Source organism: Idiotropiscis lumnitzeri, chromosome 4 (genome assembly GCF_059441095.1).
Source record: "Idiotropiscis lumnitzeri isolate Australia: NSW breed Sydney's pygmy pipehorse chromosome 4, RoL_Ilum_1.0, whole genome shotgun sequence".
NCBI lineage: Eukaryota > Metazoa > Chordata > Actinopteri > Syngnathiformes > Syngnathidae > Idiotropiscis > Idiotropiscis lumnitzeri.
The window spans coordinates 10,968,500-10,987,717 of NC_142394.1; the positions used below are offsets into that span (position 1 = coordinate 10,968,500).

The 19,218-nt window shown below is 40.4% G+C and overlaps 4 protein-coding genes across 4 annotated transcripts in view; 2 read left to right on the forward strand and 2 right to left on the reverse strand.

Annotated features, from left to right (window-relative positions):
- The window catches only part of slc43a1a (solute carrier family 43 member 1a), a 23,757-nt gene extending 17,620 nt beyond the window's left edge, over nucleotides 1–6,137 (forward strand). Inside the window, exons 6-15 of the mRNA XM_088293056.1 lie at nucleotides 1,029–1,121; nucleotides 1,326–1,459; nucleotides 1,549–1,676; nucleotides 1,961–2,107; nucleotides 2,192–2,227; nucleotides 2,309–2,444; nucleotides 2,893–3,022; nucleotides 3,118–3,191; nucleotides 3,483–3,606; nucleotides 4,087–6,137. Of these exons, the coding sequence (XP_088149182.1) occupies nucleotides 1,029–1,121; nucleotides 1,326–1,459; nucleotides 1,549–1,676; nucleotides 1,961–2,107; nucleotides 2,192–2,227; nucleotides 2,309–2,444; nucleotides 2,893–3,022; nucleotides 3,118–3,191; nucleotides 3,483–3,606; nucleotides 4,087–4,269 (1,185 nt within the window). The 3' untranslated portion in view covers nucleotides 4,270–6,137. The remainder of the gene's footprint in view (nucleotides 1–1,028; nucleotides 1,122–1,325; nucleotides 1,460–1,548; nucleotides 1,677–1,960; nucleotides 2,108–2,191; nucleotides 2,228–2,308; nucleotides 2,445–2,892; nucleotides 3,023–3,117; nucleotides 3,192–3,482; nucleotides 3,607–4,086) is intronic.
- On the reverse strand, nucleotides 6,138–10,386 carry med19a (mediator complex subunit 19a). The gene is made up of 6 exons (XM_088293057.1): nucleotides 10,033–10,386; nucleotides 9,577–9,699; nucleotides 8,779–8,912; nucleotides 8,283–8,379; nucleotides 8,114–8,211; nucleotides 6,138–6,738 (listed from the first exon to the last, which is right to left on the reverse strand). Exons 1-6 carry the CDS (start codon nucleotides 10,250–10,252, stop codon nucleotides 6,673–6,675), a joined length of 738 nt encoding a protein of 245 aa, XP_088149183.1. The 5' UTR covers nucleotides 10,253–10,386; the 3' UTR covers nucleotides 6,138–6,672.
- A 596-nt stretch (nucleotides 10,387–10,982) lies between these two features.
- Nucleotides 10,983–15,801, reverse strand: pmf1 (polyamine modulated factor 1). Its single transcript, XM_088292963.1, has 5 exons — nucleotides 15,186–15,801; nucleotides 12,826–12,931; nucleotides 12,145–12,245; nucleotides 11,745–11,940; nucleotides 10,983–11,135 (listed from the first exon to the last, which is right to left on the reverse strand). The coding sequence occupies exons 1-5, from the start codon at nucleotides 15,398–15,400 to the stop codon at nucleotides 11,070–11,072; spliced, it is 684 nt and encodes a 227-aa protein (XP_088149089.1). The 5' UTR covers nucleotides 15,401–15,801; the 3' UTR covers nucleotides 10,983–11,069.
- On the forward strand, nucleotides 15,500–18,855 carry tmx2a (thioredoxin-related transmembrane protein 2a). Its single transcript, XM_088292962.1, has 8 exons — nucleotides 15,500–15,761; nucleotides 15,906–15,966; nucleotides 17,181–17,294; nucleotides 17,492–17,568; nucleotides 17,668–17,774; nucleotides 17,928–17,993; nucleotides 18,120–18,249; nucleotides 18,316–18,855. The coding sequence occupies exons 1-8, from the start codon at nucleotides 15,573–15,575 to the stop codon at nucleotides 18,481–18,483; spliced, it is 912 nt and encodes a 303-aa protein (XP_088149088.1). The 5' UTR covers nucleotides 15,500–15,572; the 3' UTR covers nucleotides 18,484–18,855.
- Nucleotides 18,856–19,218: the final 363 nt, after the last annotated feature.

Genomic DNA, 19,218 nt, shown 5'->3' on the forward strand with positions numbered 1-19,218 from the left:
ACTGAGTGTGCCGCTGCCACAATAGAGGCTTTGTCGTGCAAGGTAAGCAGCTTATTCTATAAAAAGGTCAACCTGATATGTGGTGTCTCAGTGCCTGGTGCCAGCCTTTCTTTCCCGCCGACGTTCATCAGCGTTTTTAATCCGTCATTACTGAGAATGGGTGCTAAATGCGACATGAGCGGAGGTATTGCTTCGTCTGACTCCGTTGTACGAGGTCAGCATCCAGTCAGGTCAGATGTCTGCTGCTTTCTGTCCTTATGACACCGAATGTAAAATGGCTGACATTCTCAAAGTGTCATTGGGTGCGCACCTACAGTACTGTAATGGAATTGTGCGGTCTGGCTGACTCACACAGAAGATGCCAACAACCTTGGTCACCCGAAGAAACCAAGCAAAAAGAAAGACAGAAGAGGGCTGCCCCCTGCTGGTCACAATTATACAATAAAAGAACGCGATAAAGTAAAGGCAGAAATAAATAGGAAAAGACAACAAAAGAAGGAAAGAGAAAGCTAGTGAATAGAAAGGTGAATTTAACGTTTTTAAAAAGTTTATTTATTTGTCCCCACAATGGTCACGGGCGTGCTGGAGCCTGTCCCAGCTGGCTTTTAACAGATTTAACAAATATTTTTACGACAATATGTACAATATAGGTGACTTTCATTTAGGTGAGGATGGTTCGTTATCCGATGACAACATTCATCATTACTTTTCAACAAAATATTGAGGCAGATGGAAAGAAGGAATGAAGGATTTTTTTTTTTAAATAAAACAAAACCCACAATAAGACAACAAAATTACAGTCAACGTCACTGAATTTCATCTCATTTTATATCTCATTTATAAAGCAAGTGAGGTTGATGGCAAGAATGCAAGACAAAGGTAAAACAAGAGCGAGTGGGACACATCAGCTCGTTAGCTGTTGGCTAGGTTCACTGATTAGCGGGATAGAAAGATGGAATTTGTTCCTTGAGTTATCAATAGACATGAGACAGCATTTGTTTGATCCATCCTTCTTCTGTGTTTACCAGCTGCCTAATATGTTTGGTGCCCTGAGCTCCACTGTCATGTCTCTCATGATTGGCTCATATGCCTCATCCGCTGTCACCTTCCCGGGAGTAAAGGTAACTTTTTAATAACTAACATGCTGCTAAAGACGATGATTGTGTCACTTAATATTGTAATTGATGCAATGGTAAAGAAGAAGGTACAGTTCATATTTTGATGAAATGTATTTGATCAAATTATTCCTACTGATTATGATTTATTTGAACAGAAATCCCAAATGTGATGAATATTTTTTTTTGGTGTGTTCCACCGCCCTCCAGCTCATCTACGATGCAGGTGTGTCCTTTGAGGTGATCATGTGGTCCTGGGCAGGTCTTGCTGGCTTTGTCTTTGTAAACTGCTTCATCAATTGGCCCACTGAAGGTTTCCCAACGCCCGGAGAAGTTGATTACAGGTTAGTGCGCCGTGTCCTGCATTATGTCATGCTCCGAATATGATAAACTTCATCCCAACATGCTTTTTTTCCTGTTTTGTGGGTGATAGTAAAATCCTCACCGTGCAGGAGTTGCCATCACCAGACCAGAAGGCTGCTGGAGAGAAACTGAGGGAAACAAATGGCGACATCCAACCCTCCACAGAAAAACTTCCCAACGGAGGCAATGCTGGGCCTAGTATGTCAAACACATGTGATCAAGTAGCCATAATCACCTTTCGCCTATATACGGTCTAATGAGATGCAAACCATTATCAGAGAACTGTGTTTTTTAATTCAACAATATATTTATTTTTGGGTAGCATTTAGGTAGTGTTCCAAATTAGCCATAGAGAAGGTCCAAATTCCACACCTGTTTTGGATCTCATTCGATTGTTCTGTTGTTCCTAATAAAGTGAGTTGACCTGTGACTTAACTTGATTTGCTGTTTAAAGTAAAAAAGTTTCCTTCTCCCTTTTCAAGACACCGTTCCCTTCCGCCGCTCTGTCTTCTCGCCCATCTTCCTGTGGAGTCTGGTCACAATGGGGATGTCCCAGCTGAGAATCATCTTCTTCATGGGCGCCATGAACAAGATGCTGGAGTTCATGGTGATGCACGGCGAAGAACACCGTGAGTGTCTCTGTGCCTCCTCACCGTCCCAGAAGACAAGTTAATTTTACTGACAGACTGATTTTCCTCCCCTTCATATTACAGCATCTGAAGACTTGGTGATGGAGAGTGCAGAGAAAGGTGAGCAGTTGCTCGATCAAGACACGCCGCATAAATGCTTCATTTTGTCTGACAATATGACTTTATAATGCTCTCTTTCAGTGAGCTTCTACTCATCCATCTTCGGCACGCTGCAGCTGCTGTGCCTGGTCACGTGTCCTTTGATTGGTTACATCATGGATTGGAAGATGAAGGAGTGTGAAGAGGAAAAGGCCCTCACACCAGGAAGTGAAAAGAGGTAGTGGACCTTGCACTCGTAGATGAATTCTGATAGATTTCAGGGAAGTGCTTAGAGGGTGTGACAAAAAAAAGGTTGTCTTTGAGTGAGGCACAGCTCAGGTTGTCGTGATCATGTCCCAAGCGGAATGCTGTGGGCTCAATCCCCCATCCTCCCTTCATGGTCATGTCTAAGTGTACTTGAGGAAGATACTGAACCCGCGGTTGCTCCCGTTGCTGTGCCGTTAACAGGTGGTTGAACTGCTTTGAATACCTTGAAGCACTTTCCATGAGAAAGCCCATTTTACCCAGTTGATCGCTTTGAGAGGCACAGGCGATGCACATTTTCAAAATAAAACTTTTTTTTTTCAAACTCTGATAATTATTTTTTTTTTAATCAGTCAGTGCGGCCAGATGGATAATGTCGGCGTTGTTTGGTGGTTTTAACACGGCCGCTCATGTCCCCTCAGCCAGACCAGTGGGACCAAGCGAGACCGCACGATCCAAAAGCTGACCAACGTCATGAGGGCCTTCATCCTCACCAACCTGCTGCTCATCGCTTTCGGCTGCTGCTCCCTCATCGACTGCCTGCCGCTACAGGTGGCGCAGACATGCGAAACAAATACAACAACGTTCACAGCTGCGTGTCGGGAGTCAGCCGCTAACGTTGGCTTTTTTTCTCGTTTTTCTGCTAGATCCTCACCTTCATCCTTCACACGATGGTCCGAGGCTTCATCCATTCCTGCTGCGGAGGCCTCTATGCTGCTGTGTGAGTGTAGCTTTGAGATGTAGGATCATGTTCAATTAGACGTCTTGTAAATGAACGGGTCAAAACAGTCAATGAAATTTGCAAAAAAAAAAATCTGCCTTTATGGAAATAAAACTATGATCCATTATGCTCTTGGTATTAGCAGAAATTTTGTTACAGCTTTTCAATTGATTTCAAAGTCCTCTTTGTCACCCGTCTTTCGTTCAACTACACTTTTTTCCCAAGCATGCCTTTAGCGTATTCCTTTTTCATTCATCTTTTGCTAACTATTCATTGTTTCTCCCATCATAGCTACCCGTCCAACCACTTCGGCACCTTGACAGGCCTCCAGTCCATGATTAGCGCTGTGGTCGCCTTGCTCCAGCAGCCACTCTTCATCGCCATGGTCGGCCCCCTTAAAGGAAACCCCCACTGGGTGAGGACATGTTTCCCTATCTGGGCTTGTAAAACACTGCCCAGCAAATAATTTACACCAATGACCATTAATAGCATCTTTTAGCATGTCCGTCTTAGAATCAAAAGTTTCTAGGTTTGAGTCTCTGCTCATGCGCTCCTGTGGGGGATTTGCAAGTTCTCCCCGGTACTTGCAAGGGTTTTTTCCGGCTTTGCCCCGCATTCCAAGAAAATGCATGATAGGTTAATTGAAGACTCAAAATTGCCCAAAGGTGTGAATGGTTGTTTTTTATTTTTGTGTTGAACCGACAAAATGCAATTGCATCTGGTTCTTTGTTCTATTTATGCCAGTGACATACACTGAAAGGTTGAACAAATAAATACTAGGTGACAGAAGATACGTAATTCATTTTTATTTTCATATTTGTGATTTGGTGGTGTGCTGTGAGGTTTGATCAATAAAGGTTGTGCACTAACGCAGACATTTTTATTATCCAATCAGATCAACGTGGGCCTACTGATCCTCTCATTGGCCGGCTTCCTGTTGCCTGGTTACCTGTTTTTCCACCGCAGATCCCTGATGAGGGACAAGAGGGCAACCGGCCAGGAGATGCAAGCGCTCAACCACGCAGAAGCCAATGGTTACAAGCACCACGGCAACGGCCAGGCAGCAGTCGAGGCTTAAAACTCACCAACAGAAGCAAGGATTTGAGGAATTATAGGATTTATTTTTGTACGTGCCTTCATAATAAGCAGCAATATGTTCAATGTTTTTTGGCTCATCGTAAATCATATCATAGTTTAAGAAAGGAACAACCTCCCCTGGCCCCTAAACTCAAACGCCCGCGCTTTGCATTGGCAGAGTGTAAGCCACATTCACGCTGTGGTGTGATGTGGGCCTGAACTGTGTCACCGTCATTTGTTGTTGTTTATTTATTAGGATTGATGTTGTCACAGAGCCAAATGAGCGCGTTCCAAAGCCATACATGGGTTCTACTCAACAACGCACACATTCGCCATGGTGTGGCCTTGGCGTTACACTGCGGATATCACGGTACTTGAAACACTTGAATGGAGTTTTCAAAGACAAATCATTGCAATCCTCGCTAAAACCAAAGAGCAGCTTGGAAAACACTAATGTTCTTTTTCTGCTATTGTTCAGTTTTTAATGCATTATTAATCATGCAGCTTCCACTGAAATCCAATTCACAAATGTCCCAAGGGAGGAAACATGATCAACATTTAACTCTGCAGCTTTAGGCTTGGTTGTAGGGACACCATATCTACCTCCTCCATTTCATTATTTTGTACTGTTTCTCTGCAGCTGACTGCGCCATCTGTCCACCTACTTTTTTTTTTAACAGTAAAAGATATTAATTTTCCAAAACAACAACAAAATTTAGTCACTGCATTGTTTTCTCTAAATACTTTCATATTCACGTGGAGTTGATTTAACCATAGAAAGCCTAGACTGATTATTCAATGTAACCACACAGTGTGTGTTAATGTTGTGTAACACTTTGTACTGATTTATGCACAGAAATGAGATAGTGTGTGTGTAAAATATGTATTTAAAGTGTGTTTTTATACTATAGCTGCAGTAGAATTCAAAAGGGAAGCATTTGTTGGACCAGCAAATGTTTTGTAGTGTGCAAAGATGCTTGCCTGCATATGCTTTGATCTGTGTGAGTTTTCCTGCCATGTCGTGTTGATTCGCGTGTAACAATCCAGCCAAAATAATTAACTTTCTGTACATAGTTTTCTGTGTGACATATTTTACTTGCTTCACCATATACGGTGTGTGTGTCCAGTATGTTCCAGCGTATTGACCAGCAGATGCTTGCTTGAAGCTCATTCAACTACCGGTAGTTTTATTAGATGAGATGAGAAAGCTCACTCAAGTCTGCTGTATCATTGTACAATGCAACAGTACAGTTTGGACTTATGCAATCACTTTGTAAAGGATGATTTGTTTTGACTCAATGCATTTCAGTGTTCTTACATGTTTATTGTTTGGCTGCTTTTAGATGTGATGAATTCACATTTTCTTTCCTTTTCGAAATATATGCAATACATGCATTGTGTAGTTTGCCTTTCCCTGACATTTGGCTCCACGGCAACACTGACTTGAAGAACAAAACTGTGCCAAACTAAATCCAATGTATTCGGGACCGTAAACAGCATAGAGGTGGTCAAAGTTGCAGCACTTGCATGTGAAAAACGGACGATACGAAGAAGTAAAACACACGTGCGCATGCGATTTCTAAATGTCAGTGGTGTTGATTTCTCGTTCCTGCAGCCTGTGAACTTTCTAAATGTTAAATCGACGATTATCAGCATCAACGAAACTGAGGCAATGCTTGTTTTCTGGTCTAAGTCAGGAAGGGCTTGTTTTGCACATGGCATTTAATCAACACCTCTGACATTGTTTATTTTTGTATATCATCAATCATGCACCGTTGCTAATGTAATCCTGCTTGAAGTAATTAAACCTAGATACAACAATCATTTTAACAAGCTTATGCATTTTTATAAATAAATACATCAATGAAATACTTGTGTAAAAGAGGTTTTATTTACAATTGCTCCAAAACACTTGAGCCTATAAATTCACAACAACGTGGGTCAGTGTCACTGTATGCACAGGTAAGCCCAAAATATTCATAACTTGACCAAATTCTGAATTAAAATGAATTGTCATTCAGATCGATTATGAATCATTTTGGATTTGAATGTACACACCTGGTCCTACTGTTCAGAAATCTAAGCTATGAGGCATGTGGCGAAGCAAGCATTAAAGATTGTAAGAAAAGTTTATGTTGGAAATATGGTGAAACATTATTACAACCAAGTCAAAGAAAGAGGGACACAGAACTCACAGCTGGCCGTCAAAAAGAGTCTGAAGTGTTGTTGTGCCCACTGTTCCTGAACACATCACACAAACATTTGTACTTTCCAGTCAATTTGTTCTTCCACCGTAGCATACTTTGAATCATACAATAATCTGTGCAACACTCACACACGCGTGTGCGCACACGCTTACAAACACGACGCAGTCACTCTGAGGCATGCACACGCGGGCTCGGGCCTATCTGAGGCTGTTGCTGTTGGGTTGTGAGCCGGCCAGGCCAGTATGATCGGGGCTGTGGCGGTTCTGGAAGACAAAGAACAAACTCTATTAATATCAACAATATCGTTGAAGATTCCTGAGGCAGAGCTTTGTGTGGACAACACAGAGGGAGACGTGTGTATTTTGAAAAGGCAAACTGAAGGTTAAATCAAACAATCTGACTGATGTAACAATTTCATTTTTTTCTGTGCATTGTTATGGAAGTTAGAGTATTTTCTTTAAGTGACATTATGAAAACAAATAATGAATTGTTTGGGTTTTGGGGCTTTGTCTTGATTATAACATCATAATGACATTTTTACAATTCTTTCTCATACAATATATTGTTAAAGGGAACTCTGACTGCAATGTCATGTTTGCTTTATGATTTACTTGGTTGTTAGTACCATAAGTGTAAGATACAATTTTATGTGGTGCGTGTGCGTGCAAAAATATTTTTCTAAAGAATCAGTATCTATAATAAACCCAGCAAATTTCAGCTGGTTCAATGTATAGACCTGATAATTTTTATCAGTTGTCACATTGGAACATGCAGGCACAGCCTAGAGCCCTGGTTCAAATAAACCCCTCAGGCAAAAACTGAAGCTATGTTCAAAAAATGGCTCACGGTTTACATCGAAAGGTATTACCTCCTATGTCATGCAGCACAAGCTTGGACTCATAAAGTGACAGTAACCAGACACACCAACATCAGAGTATTTGAGGCAGCTTTGACTATCAGCCTGATGTAACGTAATATGGGCCCAATAAATAATCTGTCCAATAGTTATCGTGTATTCTTACACTTTATTGATATGTTTGAAACATTCATATCAGTAACTCTGATAATGAAGGGCACCAGCAAATCGGGGGCACAGTATTGTGCACAAGTACACAGGAAAAAAAATTGCATTTAAGGTGATTTTGGGGGAGGTGGGGGGGGCGTATTAAAAATGGGTGCATATAAATAAAATTGTATTGTATTGTATTGTTATTTATGGGATTTTACAGGAGTACTGTGTGGCACAGAAGCCCCAACTCATGGAGATAACATTTAATACAATTAATTTAAATTTTAAATTACCTCACCCTGATGCGAGATTGTAACATTGGAACCCGGCTGCCAGAAACGCTCAGTTTGCGTTCGGTATGACCGCAGGATTAGCTTAGTTGGACTACATTTCCCATGATTCTTAGACAAGGAAACAAGAAGCAGTTCTAGCTCTGGGATGTTGACAATAGACGCCTGTCAGCGATTAGATGCAAATGAGAATGAAAAGCCCACATCTATTCACAAGGTATACCAGATTACAAGGCGCACTGTCCAAATATTGAGAAAATTAATTTTTAGTACGCCGTATGGTCTGAAAAATACGCCATACATTAGAAGTGTCTTTATGTTTGTGATCTTGTTCCTTACCTTCTTCTTTTTCTTATCTTTCTTCTTCTTCTTGCGATCTGGATCATCGTCCCTCTTTTTCTTCTTCTTCTTGGGGTCGGTGTCTGACGGCGTTTCCGCTGTGTAGATAAGGTTCCGGATGAGAAGGAATGTTAAAAACGCTGATGTGTGTGAGTGGTGGTTGTCCTACCTTGTGGTAATGGATCCTGCGGGCGATGGTGTTTGTGCTTGTGCTTGCTCTTCTTCTTTGGAGGCTGTATGTGCATCAGTCGGTACTGTTCTGGGAGCTGGAACAGAGGGAAAAACACAGATCCACATGCACTGTGATTAGCTTTTTTTTTTTTTTTTTTTTTTTTTAAAGCATTATGACACACGCACTGGTCGCTAGCCTGTTGACAAACAACCATCATACACACATTCATCCCTAAGGGTAATTTAGAGTTTTCAATGAACCTCACATGCACATTTTTAGAATTTAGGGGGAAGCCCGAGTTCCTTGGACAAAAACTCACGCAAGCACCGTGAGAACACACAAACTGGATTAGCAAAACAGAAAATACATGGGAAGATCCACTATGACTCAAATGGGAAGTGTGAAGTTGACCCCAAACCCTGACTAATCAGTTGACTTATGGGAGTTGTGTCCCAATAAGACTGCCTCAAGAGATCATTGTACTTGATCTTACCGGCCCAGTGTGTAGTCTGAAGCCTGTTAGCAAAGCTCCGGTGAGCGGACTGAAGGAGTTTCCAGACACCGGAGGCTTATCGATCAGAGATCGCAGTGAGCTCCCATCTTGATTCCCTGGACAGTCGATCATACCTGTGACAAATAGGAAAACAGAAATGTTAGCATTCAACAGGGCTACCACAGATGACACGTTTTCTTATGGACTATTCATCAATAGTCGTCGCAATTCATTGACAAATCGGACCATATGTAAATCGCGACACAAAGCAGCTGCTCTTATATGACCATCATTAGCTTGCAGCTTGAATTCTTTAAGGAATGTGCAAATTAAAAAGACAATAGTACATTCAACTTTGATTCCACTTTGCAGATGGTACCAACATTTCTGTCATGATGGTGCAACATAAATTGAATTTGATATTCTGCGTAGTAGAGTACATTTTAAAATGGAACCAATAACTTTACAAGATGCATAGTTTATTGATGTCTTATTGGATTTATAATGAATACTCCATCCATACATGAGCCTGGTTGGAGATCCTCTACGGATTGAAATAAAGGGTTGCAGAGTATGCTGATTAAGACAACAAAATTACTGTGAAGCATCAAAGTGAAACAATACCACACATTTTTTGGTTGTATCTGATAGAATCATGTCACCAGTGTGGCAGTGTTTTACAGTAAAATACATGTTTTTAATCTAAAACCTAATAGGAAGAATAGAGGATAATGTATTGAAAACTGAACATCCTTAACTTGTGGTTCATCGTGTTAGCATCACGCGATTATTGCCCACCTGGTAACTCTGGTAGAAAGTTGCTGAGCTTCTCCTTCACCTTCTTCCCACAGAATTTGTTGTAGGCGTGTTCCAGGTTGTAGTGCGTGATGAGGTTACTATTCCCAGTTAACTCGTTCCCAACTAAACACAAGTGGTCCAGATTAACATGCAGAAGTTAATTACAGTGTGTACAAGTTGTTTTGTACATGATCAATTGTAAACATTATTAGCGTTTGGCGACACAAAGTTTTTTGTTGAAAGGTTGAATACACACATGAGAAATGTAGTCTTAAATGGGTTGCCAATGTGGCGTTTATGTGGCATTTGGTCGCAAAACGTGATGAGTTTGCCTGACGTTAGCTGCGTTACCATTGTTTACAAACTACTTTTGTTAACACGTCGGTTATTTTCATCGCCTTGCCACACGCAGAGCACACATTTCAATCAGGCAAAGCTCGTATAATGATGCAGTACCAGGTAGTTCTCGTAATAAGTAGAAAGGTTCATTCATGGCTCCAGACTTGCGCAGAGGAGGCCCCTCATCCCCGAGCTGTGGTGGCATCTGCCCCGCCACGGAGACTTGATTTTGCGGGAGAGGCGGCGGAGGTTTCCCGGGTCCGAATCCCAGGGAAGACGAACCAGGTGGTCCCTGAGTTTCATTTTGCCCAAATAAAGTGGAAAACATTTCCGTCATTCTTGTCAATATTAAAATTATCGCGATGTATGGGTTACGAGTGAACGCGTTTATAGGAAACGGTGATGTTTCCCATTGAAATATTATCTCTCTGTGACGTTCTCATGTAATGCCATGAGTAAAGTGGCAGCATAACCGTAATACCTGGTCAGTGTGCGCATGCGATTATGTGCCATATTTTTCGCGGTTAATTGGAACGGTACAGCTCGCGAAAAGTGAAAAACCGTGAAATAAAGGTGGACTTTAAAAAAAAAAATTATTATTATTTAAATGTTTATTTTTGGGTCAAGCCTCTATTACGCCCCCCAATCGACATGTTTTAAGGTGTTTTTAGACAACTGTTTACTATTTGCTTATCCGACTCGACTCTGACGAACTGAACACATTTGAAAAACTTTATGAGTTTCCAAATATGACATTTAAAAGTGCCCCTCGTTTATTGTATATATGTGCACTGGCAGAAAAAACAAGGGTAGATGCGCAGCCAATCAGCTCACGGGATAAAGCCACTTGTGCTCTCATTGGTCAATCTTGCAGCCGGGAACCAATCATGCGCCTCATTAGTGCCTGTCGGTGTTTCAAAGCCTCAGACTTCGTTCATATCTTCGGAGCAACCCGTTTTACCACAATTTGGCTGCATTTTGTTGTTGTTCCACAAAACACTGACTCCACAAAGTGAAGCACGAAGTGGCGAGGTATTACTGTATTCAGAAACCACAAAACCACATGCTTTGCCTCGGTTTTATTTTATTAAGCAATATACATAAAGAAAAATATATACAGTTATATAAGTACAGTCAGACAATTATTTTGAAGCTCACACATCAAACACATCTGCAGGGCACAATGAAGATGCCAGGCTTTCGATTTCAGTGGCTGATGCCTGCAGATACAGAAATACACACATAAACACACAAAAATTGTAAATAAAACTAGAGATACATGTAAAACACAAGTAAAAAATGTATGATAGTTCTATTTTTAATAAGACCTGGAAAGGAATTGCTGATGTACACCACCCACATATTAATGAAAAATAAATACAATATTTCGAAAACTGTGATCAATCATCACCAATATGTAAGTTTCCATCGTTATTTATGCTTACTTCAACCTACAAGCGTTTTCCTGAAAAAAAAAAAAAAAAGAAGTCCACACTCTCCCTCATAAAAATTAAAACAGATCTAGTAAGAGTACCTGACTGTGAATGCTGCAAAGCACGTTTTTTTTCTGGGCTTCTTATCTTGTTCAAGACATTCATTAATTTCATCGGATTTATGTATGAAATTATTAATGTCTCGGTTTGGCCAGCTGAACTTCGTGTGGCCCGACACAGACATCTCGTTGGCCCTGAACACTGTTACCATCGAACCCTGACTGCACATGAAGGCAGTGATTCCCAACCTGGGTGCTATGGTATGCTCGTGTGCCTTGAGAGATCATCACTGATCCAACCAGCCATATTAAACAATTTGCCACATTTGTTTCTCACCTCCCACTCTGCAACAGCTGTAGAAATCAGATGTTCGGTTTGAGCAATCTTCTCCCTGCCCTCCTGAACCTTTTGTGCAAGGACAGTATTCTCAGCTCGAATCTTTTTGAGCTCCCGTCGCAAATAAGCCTCCTGCTTTTGATAGAAGGGAATTACAAAGCTGCTGAAGTCTTGTTCCGGAATCCCAGAAGGGCGCCTAAGAAAAGAGGTGCACAATTATTCAAATTTTAACAACACTGTTGGATAAATAATAGTTTATGGTCAACGTAGACATTGTACCAAGCAATAAGGCAATGGCGCGACTAACACAAAAATTCTGACTTAGAAAAAATTTGAATGAGTCCAATATCGCAAGAAAAGGAGAAAATGGCAGTTTGAGTCTCTATTCTTGTATACCAACCATGCAGGGTCTGGATTGTTTTTAGCATCACTTTCCAGTTTGTCCAGTTCATTGAGTTTGCACCCCAATCTTGCTTCTTCATTCAGTTTGCCGAGATCACCCTTTTCAGGGAAAGAAACACTCAGGTAAATATGTCTACAAACAATACATCAAAAAAATAAAATGTTCAACGTAAAACAGCATGAATACGACTAGGCACAGTGTCACTGAATTCGCCCACCTTACCATGAAAGCTCATCGATTCGAACCACAAATTCACCCGCGTGATATTCTTCAGTACTAACAGTGGTTATTATCATGTCAAACATCAAAACACAATAACATCCCAAGTGTTCATAAAAAAACGACAAATAGGTTGTATTCCAGAAAATTAATATCATATCTCATTTGAATTCCATCCGCGTCCATCCTCTCATATTCTGGTTAAGATAGAATTACTTTCAATATATGTACAAAGTATGTTTATAAGGATTATATGAATGCATCATGAGTGCATTTCTACCAAAATGTACATGTTTATTTGTTCACTTCATTTCCACAAGGCTGAGAGAGTGCTTTTCTCTTTTCAATTCCACCCAGGTCCATCCACTCATGCAGTATTCCCAATACGATGCAATTTCTAGAAGTATATGAGTATCTATAGGGTTTATATTTGTGCTTTTTACATGATGTATTACTTACCTTTATAGCTCTTTGCAACTCGTCTACAAACTGCTTATGAATGTTTCCCATCTTCTGCCGGTTCATCTTGTAGAACTGTTGGAAAATGCTGGAAAACCTCTCTGAACTGTTTTAAAATAAAAGATACATGTGGTATAATAATAAATCCAAAGGGTATGAAAATATGCACTGCTCATTACAACTGAATAATTCAGCATTATTCATGTTACATATTTATATGTTGTCACTCGCCTGAATTAATCCGCCTCACGTCTCAATTTTAAAAACCACCCATATACAAAAATGGAGACATTTATCAAATAACATGACAAAAACTTCAAACATTCAAATAAAATACTTAATACTTAACATAGATGCTGACTATTAAATGCTTTCATGTGTGCAGTTTGCTAATGGAAATTGGCTGTCTCAAATTTTGCTCGAACCAGTTCATCAAAGGACGGTGACATCATTGAGGGTCAGGCCTCTGACCATGTGAGGACAAATGCAAAAATTGATCGGTTATAGAAATAGGGACAATGACTTTAAGTTACATCGGCCACTGTCAGAACTTCTGTGATTCTGGATACCATGTCGTGAATAAATTATTACCATTTCATATATCAAATTCGGGCTGAACGATTACTTGCATCTGCAATATAATTGCGATTTGAGAAAGGACGATTTTATAATCGCAAAGGCAGGAGTTTAAGTATTTTGTGATGTCATGGCTGCCGTTGTGACTAAAACATAAAATAATGATTTATTTGGTGTTTTGAGGCTTGGTCTTAATTATTAATAATGTTACACTGAAATAACAAATAACAATTTTAGAATTCTCTCTTACAAATTTGGTGTCTGGAGGTTGTCTGTAGCTGCAGCTACTCAACAAGCATTGTCCAGGAACGTGTACACCTCCTGTCTTTCGAGTCGAGCAGTTTTCACTCGTTGCTCATGGGCAGTTAGGCTCCTTGGGCCTCATTTACTAGTAAATGAGTGGGAATGTTCATACAAGTTGAGCACAAACGCAAAATCACTGTCGGATAAGATAATAAATCAGAATTCATCCTAAAAGACAAGGCTTGTGTGTGCCACCCTAATTTGCATAATCATGCTTAGACCAATAATCGGTTTGACCATTTACTGTGGCTTTAAAAAGTCAAGGTTTCAATACCCACTAATACTTGTATTGTCTGTCACCAGTAATGAGCCCTTTTTCTTTTTTTGATGGGACATCTAAGCAGCGCACAATAAGATGGGCTACTTGCAGAGTTGAGTAAACATGCAGCCTCATTAAAGTTGATGCCTCCAATTCTTTTTTGTTTTTCTCCCCAGCGAGTACCTATGCACAGAGGAGGACGATGACGGAGGACGGAGGGAGGTTAGACAAAGGACACAGATACCTTTTGCATCGTTCAAATAAAAAAAATGTGTATATGTTAAGGCTGACCGATTACTTGCATTTGCAATACAAACGCGATTTAAGAAAGCGCGATTTTGTAATCGCTAGGCTGCGGTTTAAACACACAACATGTACAGACAATAGTGTGCGGCTTTTTGAGATACGACAAATAAAAATGCATCAGTGCAAAGTTGTCATGTGGATGAATTTGCCCGTATGTTTCTAACCAAAAGATAGTCGAACATATGTTTAATGATAAGATGGAGCTGAGTGATAACGCAATAAATGATTATATCATTTCCTACTGGAGCTTTGGCGTGTGTGATGTTACTACCTTGGGTAATATTTAATTTCACACACACATGTTTTATTTATTTATCCGGCTATATGATTAACTGAGAGAGTGATTAATAAAAGGTGCAGTCTACGTTGACATCGGGTTTAATGAAACAAAGAGATCTGTAGGAAGTTGAAGAGCTACTAATTTGTTTTCATTACTGTTGTAATCTATACTTGAGTATATGCCTTTGCAGTATAATATACATTTATGTTTACACCACACCTATGTGGCAGAATGATGTCCCTGCGAACACTTCCCAAACTGCACGACAAAAACATTAAATAAGTTAATAAGTGTAATTGTAGTAGATAAAATTTAAATTAATCAATGCTTCATTTGTCTTTACCTCCGTATTCTATAATGCACAACAGATCGTTTGTCGTTTATTAGGAAAACAATCGCAACTAGATTATTTTCCATAATCGTTGAGGCCTAGACCAAAGAGAATTTAGTTTCAAGGTCACTAGTCAGTGTATCTGATAGTTTAGTCAGCTCAGAGCGAGAGTTTGGCTCGACATTGGCCACACCACTGCAGATTACACATTGTGTCTATTTATCAGAAAGAAATCCAAAACCAGAGCGCTGTATTAATCCCAATGTGTTATTCAAATCAAATCAAATCAAATAATAATAGCTCACCTGGTGAAGTCCATGAACTTTTCGAGGCTTTTCTCAATGACTTTATTGTACAGCTTTAACCTGTTGCCTGTAGTTTCGTCATTTTTGGATGGTTCACAAGCCTCTTTTGATTTTACAGCTTGTGACGAAACCTCCCCCGTGGATTCATCTGTGCGGCGTTCTGCAGAACAGTTTTCATTTGACATCTTTTCCGTTGCTGCTTCGGTGTCCTCCATCTTTTCTTCTGTTTACATTTTGTATTACGCGCCCAAACTACGGTATGCCACAAAGCCCAGAACACGCGTATTCGTTTTTCTCCGCGCATGCGCGGGACAATGCGGACGCAATACTACGTCACTTCCTTCAGTTGACTTTCGCCCGTCAGCTGGATAGCTCCCTTTGGTCGAAATGGGTTTAATCACCGGAGTCTGCGCTTTTTTGTACCACCTGCCTCAGATTTACAAATGGCTGCTGAAACCCTATTACATCACCTCCTTCTTCATGACGATCGCCTTCTTGGTTGTCCGAAAAACTCCCGGCTTGTGCGAGCACCTGGCGACGCAGCGTGAGGACGGCAACTCGTGCGACTTCGATTGGGTGAGCGCCACCCGGCCGGGCCGGGCCGGGCCGGGCCGGGCCGGGTCGGGTCGGGTCGAGTAACGCAGCTAAATTAATATCGAGGCGTCTTGTTACTTTCCAAGGGGTTCGCGTACATTCTTGTTTGCCCCCTTTCATATATAGAGAGAAGTGGAGATTCTCATGTTCCTCAGTGCCATAGTGATGATGAAAAACAGAAGAGCAAGTAAGTGCAACCCACCCGCCCCCTGCACACACGCCAGCTCACTGATTTGTCAAACAATTCATTAGGTGCATCTAATACGAATGTATGCAATGGCAGTTTGTCAAACAGATTGAACTAGCCACCAAAATTCACATGCACATCTCCATCAATACACGCTTCAACCTCTGGAAATATCAAAACAATCACGCCAATATTTTGCGAACGATCATTTTGATATTTCTAGATATTGATGTGGGTTGAGGTAGAGATTGGTCTTAGTTTATGCCATCAAGTGACTTTAAGCATTTTCACTATTGTGAACTCTATGGGGAGGAAAAACATTAATGCCCTTAAAATGCACAAAACTGTGTTGATTTATTTTCAGAGGTTGAAGTGAACATGAGTAGAGATGTGCATGTGAATTTTGGTGATAGTTGAAATCAGTTTTTTGAGATAAGGTGATGTTAGGCTTATTTTACATGTACATTAAGCATTTTAAACTTAATGCTTTTCAGTAATGAAGTAAAACTGTAAGCAGAACAACTGAATTGAAGTTTTTATTTCCCACTGAAAGGTGCTCTAATATTTTGGAAGGAGAATGCAGTGTAGTTCTACGCCACCACAAACTAATCAATGACTGGTACACTCTGCAGTTGAGTAAATAAGAGACTGCGTAATGAAATGTGATGGTCACACAAAATGGTGCAAATATTAGAAACAGCTAACAACTAAGGATTGTAATCTTTGTGAAGGAAGAATGTTTGATCAAGCGCTTATGTTTTGGCTGATATTAACAACTCAACTTTAAAAACAACAGCAGCTGCATACAAAGTGCTGTGCGTAATGTAAAAATGAATGAAATGATAAAAATTGTCAAATGTACTCCTCTAAAACAGTTTTAATTTTTGGGGGAGTTAGCATACTCATTAGAATTTATAAGGGGTAGATGAAATCCCATATTAGCAACAGTATTTACCTTTAATAGAACAATTGCATGCTGAAATGTAGACTTTGCTCTAACAGGACAATTGTGTCCTTTTTTTTTGTAACTGTTTAACCAACGTGTGATCTAATGTGTGACTATGTCACCTCCACACAAGTCTTGCCACAAGCAGGAAGCACTCCACTACAAACAAACCAGCCCATTGTTGTGTAAACATTACCCTTCAAGGTGCCCCTCTGACCTTGAATGCACTGTTTTTTTTTCTCCCACCTGTCTTTTCCCCTACCTGCAGTCACCTTGGAGCAGCACATTGGCAACCTGTTCCTGTTCAGCAAAGTGGCAAACGTCATCCTCTTTTTCCGGCTGGACATTCGCCTCGGCATCCTCTACCTCGCATTGTGTGTCGGTCAGTGGCTTCATCACAACCATTTTTAATAGTCTCCTTGAATCATTGTGCATCTGCAATTATGAGGCATGTGTAGATATATTTTAGGGAATTAAAGAAATAAGATGAAAATGAAAAATATATTTCCCTATACTTGACTATAAGCTTAATTAAAAAAAAAAAAAAAGTCATAGTAACGGTCTGTCCTTTCTCCCCAGCATTTGTCATGACATGCAAGCCTCCTCTATACATGGGCCCCGAGTACATCAAGTACTTCAGTGACAAGACCATTGATGTGAGTTGATTAAGATGCATCACATTGAGAGTTCTGCAAATGTTAAGGATCACTTCTGTTCTATCTTCGGAGAATATAATGTTTCTTGTTTTCTTTCAGGAGGAGCTGCAAAAAGACAGCCGCGTCACCTGGATTGTTGAATTCTACGCCAACTGGTCATCTGACTGCCAGTCCTTCGCTCCAGTCTATGCTGACCTTTCGCTCAAGTAAGAGATGATTTGTCACTCACTTTGATCAGAATTAGAAAATAAAATGCAGAGGTGCTAAGATCCCCTTCTGCGCAAATATACGCATCCATAACATGACTTGAATGTGCCAAGTGTATGGCTTTGAGAGGTTTGCGTGATCTGTATCTGCAGGTACAACTGTGCTGGGCTGAGGTTTGGGAAGGTGGATATTGGACGTTATGGGGAAGTATCACAGAGGTAGTTTTGAAACAGCACATTTCCTCTTCTTTTTGATATTATGGACGTGTGCCAGTAATTTTGTTCATGCCAACTGTTTACGGCAAATGGTGAGCAACCATTCCATCCATGGATCTTCTTGACCAGGTACAAAGTGAGCACGTCGCCTCTGTCCAAGCAGCTTCCTTCACTGGTGTTATTCCAAGGTGGGAAGGAAGTTATGAGGCGTCCAGCAGTAGACAGCAAAGGCAGAGCTATTTCTTGGACTTTCAATGAGGTTTGAAAACCACAGTAGTAACGTAGCTACAAATTTACCCCCACTAATATTTTTTCTCATTGTTAGGAGAACATCATCAGAGAGTTTGATCTCAATGAGCGCTTCCAGAAGTCTAAGAAGCTGAACAAGAGTCGTGGTTTGAAGGAAGAGGAGCAGCAGAACCCCCGGCAAGAGGAGGCGGAGTCTGACGCAGCCACTCAGGAGCAAAGCTCAGAGAGCAAGAAAGACAAGTGAAGATTGGGAAGCGTGGTTCACAGATCGACTATATGTTTTGTTTTTTTCTAATGATGACCTGCCTTCCAGTATTTTTTAAAAAGAAATCCCTAATAAGGTAGAACGTAGACTGATTTAGAGTTTTCCAAGTGAAAAAAAGTGGGTCAGTGCACTGGTCTGTTTCTGGAGTGAAGTCGGTAGCCTAATAGTGATCATGCAAAATGTTAGGCGATGACGAAGGGAAGTTTTATCAACTTATTTAAATAACTTTTTTTGTATGTAATGTTTGTTGGCTGCATAACACCTCTACTGTGTAAAGTTGTGGAAACTTGTGTTTACTAATGTCCCATTATTCAAAAGCAAATTAAAACATGCATAGAAAGCTTTGTCACACTTTGTTTCATCAATTTGACCTTTTTATTCTTAGAAGACATCTTCAAAAAATCTTGATAAGGCCATTTTGGAAAAGTCTTAAATGTTAGATATTTGTGAAACTTGTTCCAATCCCACATGAGCAATATTTATTCTCACAAGTATTGTCAACGTACTCACACAGGTTTGAATTGTTCAGCGGGCCTCATCCTCGGCCAGAGCGGAAGGAAAAGTAACACAGGTTTGCTAATCTCTTTTTCAGCTACTTGTGCCATTAATGTTGACTCAATCGTGATCTCGGGAAGAGGTACAAAAAAAAAAGTCATGTTTGCGCACCAGGGAAACAATCAGCATGAACAAGGATCACATGCATGATGAAGACAC

Excerpts from the sequence above, each read along its gene's own strand:
- med19a (XM_088293057.1), bottom strand. The coding sequence starts at position 10,252 with ATGACGGAAATGTTTTCCACTTTATTTGGGCAAAATGAAACTCAGGGA. Across the intron at positions 8,913-9,576 it reads CTTTCTACCAGAGTTACCAG|GTATGATCGACTGTCCAGGG; the intron begins GTGGGCAATAAT and ends TATTTGTCACAG. Across the intron at positions 8,212-8,282 it reads GCAGGATCCATTACCACAAG|CGGAAACGCCGTCAGACACC; the intron begins GTAGGACAACCA and ends TTATCTACACAG.
- pmf1 (XM_088292963.1), bottom strand. The coding sequence starts at position 15,400 with ATGGAGGACACCGAAGCAGCAACGGAAAAGATGTCAAATGAAAACTGT. Across the intron at positions 12,246-12,825 it reads AGTTGCAAAGAGCTATAAAG|GGTGATCTCGGCAAACTGAA; the intron begins GTAAGTAATACA and ends TTCCCTGAAAAG. Across the intron at positions 11,136-11,744 it reads CAGCTGTTGCAGAGTGGGAG|GCATCAGCCACTGAAATCGA; the intron begins GTGAGAAACAAA and ends CTGTATCTGCAG.
- tmx2a (XM_088292962.1), top strand. The coding sequence starts at position 15,573 with ATGGGTTTAATCACCGGAGTCTGCGCTTTTTTGTACCACCTGCCTCAG. Across the intron at positions 15,762-15,905 it reads ACTCGTGCGACTTCGATTGG|AGAGAAGTGGAGATTCTCAT; the intron begins GTGAGCGCCACC and ends TTTCATATATAG. Across the intron at positions 18,250-18,315 it reads TTTCTTGGACTTTCAATGAG|GAGAACATCATCAGAGAGTT; the intron begins GTTTGAAAACCA and ends TCTCATTGTTAG.